At 37.4% G+C, this 1,214-nt stretch overlaps 1 protein-coding gene across 1 annotated transcript in view; it reads right to left on the reverse strand.

Moving 5' to 3' along the window:
• Positions 1–173: 173 nt before the first annotated feature.
• Positions 174–1,214, reverse strand: part of PTAC5 (plastid transcriptionally active 5) — a 2,453-nt gene continuing 1,412 nt past the window's right edge. The window contains 4 exon segments of the mRNA XM_021435949.2: positions 174–543; positions 636–673; positions 851–908; positions 910–1,098. Coding sequence (XP_021291624.1) covers positions 448–543; positions 636–673; positions 851–908; positions 910–1,098 — 381 coding nt within the window. The 3' untranslated portion in view covers positions 174–447.

A 1,214-nucleotide genomic window follows, 5' to 3' on the forward strand; every position in this document is an offset into this window, starting at 1 on the left:
TCATCGTTAACTCGGCAGGCACCATCGTTTGGTATTTTAGTTTGTATCCAACTTTTCTTCCTTTATGTGACGATTGATTATTCAACTTGCAAGGAACCAAATGATTGTAAAGCAATGGATACGGCAGCTCTGCTGACTTCTACAATTAATTCACTTGATATAACACTATTAACTGGAAAAAAAAAAATTTAATAGTTGTAAGGGTACTTTTTACATCTGAATAATCTTATGGGTTTTGTTCAAGGCTAATGTAATGTGGAAGTTTCTGAAAGGTTATGTATACCACGCTTTATTTGTATGATCTGTGAAACAAGATTGAAGTAAGAGACAACAGGGAGCTGTTATAGCAGGTGGTCAGGCAACTCATTTCCACAGCTGAATAGCCTGGTTAATTTGTTCCGCCTTAACACTAGTGTGTTAAATGAACACCAAACCACAGCTGGATACCTAAATCACTGCTTTTCCTTGGCATACAGCACAAATTGTGTAGCCAAGGCCTTCACAATATGGACAATTTGCTCCCTCCTCCAACCATTCTAAAAACTGCATCACAATGATCAGTCAAATAATCAATTTGGCAAAATACAATTACTAAACAGATCATATAAAGAACAAGAACAAGCAAACACTTTTACCTGTGGTTCTACGTTGGGTTCGCCTGTTCCATCACATTCTGCAGTAGAAACAATGTCAGTGAGACCATATAATATACAACTGATGAAAATTATGACATGCAACCAAGCACTTGAGAACTTTGAAGACTTTCACGTTTAAGCAATGCCACATTTTGCACTACATTCATAAAAAACACATAAGGAACGTTAAGAAACTAATTTGAAATAATAATTACCTGTGCACATTAAACGGCCCTCCCCACGACAAGCATGGCACCTTGTTGTGGTATCTCTTGTTTTTACTTTCCATAACTTTTTTATCCTTTCCAGCAAGTCTAGAGGGTTCTTCCCACCGATTTTCTCCAAGAAGAAAAACTCGATGTTGAGATACCTCAGCTTGTGTGAAACCTTCCTCTTTCACAGCTTTCTGTCGTATTTCTGAGATTTCTGTCAAAGAAGCAATTGCAGCTCCATTCGTTTGTTCCTATAATACAAGATTAGTCCCAAGGAACCAGACAGTTTATTGGGTAATATAACAATCCTGCTGCATCTTCATCATTTAAGTGTACTAGTATGCACGAGAAACTTTTCCTTCTGCGT

Source organism: Theobroma umbraticum, unplaced genomic scaffold (assembly GCF_002168275.2).
Source record: "Theobroma umbraticum cultivar Fairchild unplaced genomic scaffold, ASM216827v3 scaffold_130.0, whole genome shotgun sequence".
Classification (NCBI taxonomy): domain Eukaryota; kingdom Viridiplantae; phylum Streptophyta; class Magnoliopsida; order Malvales; family Malvaceae; genus Theobroma; species Theobroma umbraticum.